Source organism: Antrostomus carolinensis, unplaced genomic scaffold (assembly GCF_000700745.2).
Source record: "Antrostomus carolinensis isolate BGI_N321 unplaced genomic scaffold, ASM70074v2 scaffold24629, whole genome shotgun sequence".
In the NCBI taxonomy this organism is placed as follows: Eukaryota; Metazoa; Chordata; class Aves; order Caprimulgiformes; family Caprimulgidae; genus Antrostomus; species Antrostomus carolinensis.
Genome location: NW_010339645.1, coordinates 26,805 through 29,271, shown reverse-complemented (window position 1 = coordinate 29,271; position 2,467 = coordinate 26,805). Strand labels below are relative to the sequence as shown.

Here is a 2,467-nt window from a genome sequence, read left to right as displayed (position 1 = left end):
CGGGGGTCGGTGCCACCTGCCCCTCCTGCCCTTGGGATCCTCTCTGGGGCCTGGGATGACTTGGGGTTGTGGAAGGGTTTGTCCCATCTCCCTGCAGAAATGACCTGGCTGTGCACTGATGACCACAAGCCCCCATCTCTCTGACCCTCTCATTTCAATCCCATCGCCAGTGTGGGAGGCAGAGGCAATGCGGGGACTTAGGCTTGGGACCAGACTCAGACTCTCCTCAGAAGCCCTGCCACTGTGGCCCCATTCTTTTCTGCTTCCCCTTCTATAAAGTCTCCAGAACCCACCAAAATCATCTCTGCTCCTGGGTCCCTCTTAGCTCTGTCCAATGTGTCTTTTCCTGCCTGACAACACCTGTTCCATCCCATCCCATCTCATCCCATCCCATCCCATCCCATCCCATCCCATCCCATCCCATCCCATCCCATCCCATCCCATCCCATCCCATCCCATCCCATCCCATCCCATCCCATCCCATCCCATCCCATCCCATCCCATCCCATCCCATCCCATCCCATCCCATCCCATCCCATCCCATCCCATCCCATCCCATCCCATCCCATCCCATCCCATCCCATCCCATCCCATCCCATCCCATCCCATCCCATCCCATCCCATCCCATCCCATCCCATCCCATCCCATCCCATCCCATCCCATCCCATCCCATCCCATCCCATCCCATCCCATCCCATCCCATCCCATCCCATCCCATCCCATCCCATCCCATCCCATCCCATCCCATCCCATCCCATCCCATCCCATCCCATCCCATCCCATCCCATCCCATCCCATCCCATCCCATCCCATCCCATCCCATCCCATCCCATCCCATCCCATCCCATCCCATCCCATCCCATCCCATCCCATCCCATCCCATCCCATCCCATCCCATCCCATCCCATCCCACGCTGAGCACTTCACCAGGTCACTGCCTAACCCAGTGTCCTTGGGATGGCCAGGGTGGTTGGGGGGGCTGGTCTGGGGGGACTCATTAGTCACTTGCCTTTGATGACTCAAGCAAATCAGCTAAACCCATCAATGACCTGTTCCTGCTCAGAAACTTCGGGTTGTCTCACCTGTTAGATACAAACACCAAGGACCAGACTTGTTTTGCCTTCACAGAAAGTTGGTTTTAATTTGGTTTCCTGGGTAAATTTCAGTTCCCCCCAAGCCTCCTGGAAGCCCCTCACAGCTCTTCCGCAGAAAGCAGAAGTGGTTGTCTCACTCCTTCACCTCTTCCACCCACTGCTGGCCGTGCCCCCAGAACAAATGGTGACAAAAATCCCCTTGTCCCTGGGAAGAGGCTTCTTAGAACAGGTCCAAAATTTTTGGAGGAGCAGTTCAGTGGGTGGAATGCAGAGGATAAATTACAGCGCGGTGGGAGCCAAAGCCATGGACACCGGGCAGGGCAGCACGAGCAGGACACAGGAAGAGCCCTCAGGCAGCCACCATGCTCACTGCAAGGACAGTCCTGCTGCTCATGATGCTCCTCACCTTCTCCCTGCACCGTGCTGCAGGTAAGGCACCTCATCCTGCTGAGGTGGTCGGGCAAGAAACCCTGGTATAGAGCGGGGATGGTGCTGCTGGCAGGAGGAGCAACCCACAGCTGCACATCCCGGGGTGAAGGATAGAGGTGGCACCTGGGGCCGGGTGGCTTTGGCAAAGGGCTGACAGCATGGGGTGAGCCGTGTCCGTGTGAGGTTCCTCTGCAGAGGAGACCTCAGGGGCTTGGGGAGATGCTGCAGGAGCTTGGAGGAGACAGTTCCCCAGGTCTCAGCTGGGTGAGCAAGTGGCTTGAGTGGGGGGGGAGCACATGTGGCTGTTTGGAGCCTCCCAAAACACCTCGCAAGTTGTCCCCCCACCTCAGCAACCCCCAAAACCTCATCCCCAGACTGAGCACCTCAACCTCACCGTGAACTTTGGCACCTGCAGCCACATGGGCTGTGAGGTGCCAGGTCCTGGGCCGTTCCCCTCCCCACCACCACCCACATTTCCCAGTCCTGTGCTTGCTGCCATGAAGGGACACGAATCCCCACCCTGGGAAGCTGTGGGAGATGCTGAGAAGCCCCACGGCCTCCGTCCCGTGCTCAGTACCGTGCGGTGCCGTTGACTGGCAATGCCATTTGTTGGAGGATGCTCCCATGAGTGTTCACAATGTCTCCCCCTCCCCTCCGCAGCCCACCACACGCCCATCGAGTGCTGCTTCGGGTACGCGCAGAAACCCATCCGACACATGCAGAGTTTCTATGAGACGCCCAGAGAATGCTCCTTGCCTGCGGTGGTGTGAGTACCCCAGGGGTTGACCTCCCACCCCAAGCACAGCATCAGCTGCCCCACAGACAGCCCGGTCCCAGCTGGGAGAACATCCCTGGGAGGGGCTGCAGTAGGAGAGTGGGTCTATGGGATGGGCAGAGGGAGGAAAAAAATAGCTTTGGGGGTTTTCTGCTGATGTCAGTGCTC

The 2,467-nt window shown here is 58.3% G+C and overlaps 1 protein-coding gene across 1 annotated transcript in view; it reads left to right on the top strand.

Annotated features, from left to right (window-relative positions):
• Positions 1-1,457: 1,457 nt before the first annotated feature.
• The window catches only part of LOC104531133 (C-C motif chemokine 3-like), a 1,282-nt gene continuing 272 nt past the window's right edge, over positions 1,458-2,467 (top strand). Inside the window, exons 1-2 of the mRNA XM_010175928.1 lie at positions 1,458-1,524; positions 2,185-2,290. Coding sequence (XP_010174230.1) covers positions 1,458-1,524; positions 2,185-2,290 — 173 coding nt within the window. The remainder of the gene's footprint in view (positions 1,525-2,184; positions 2,291-2,467) is intronic.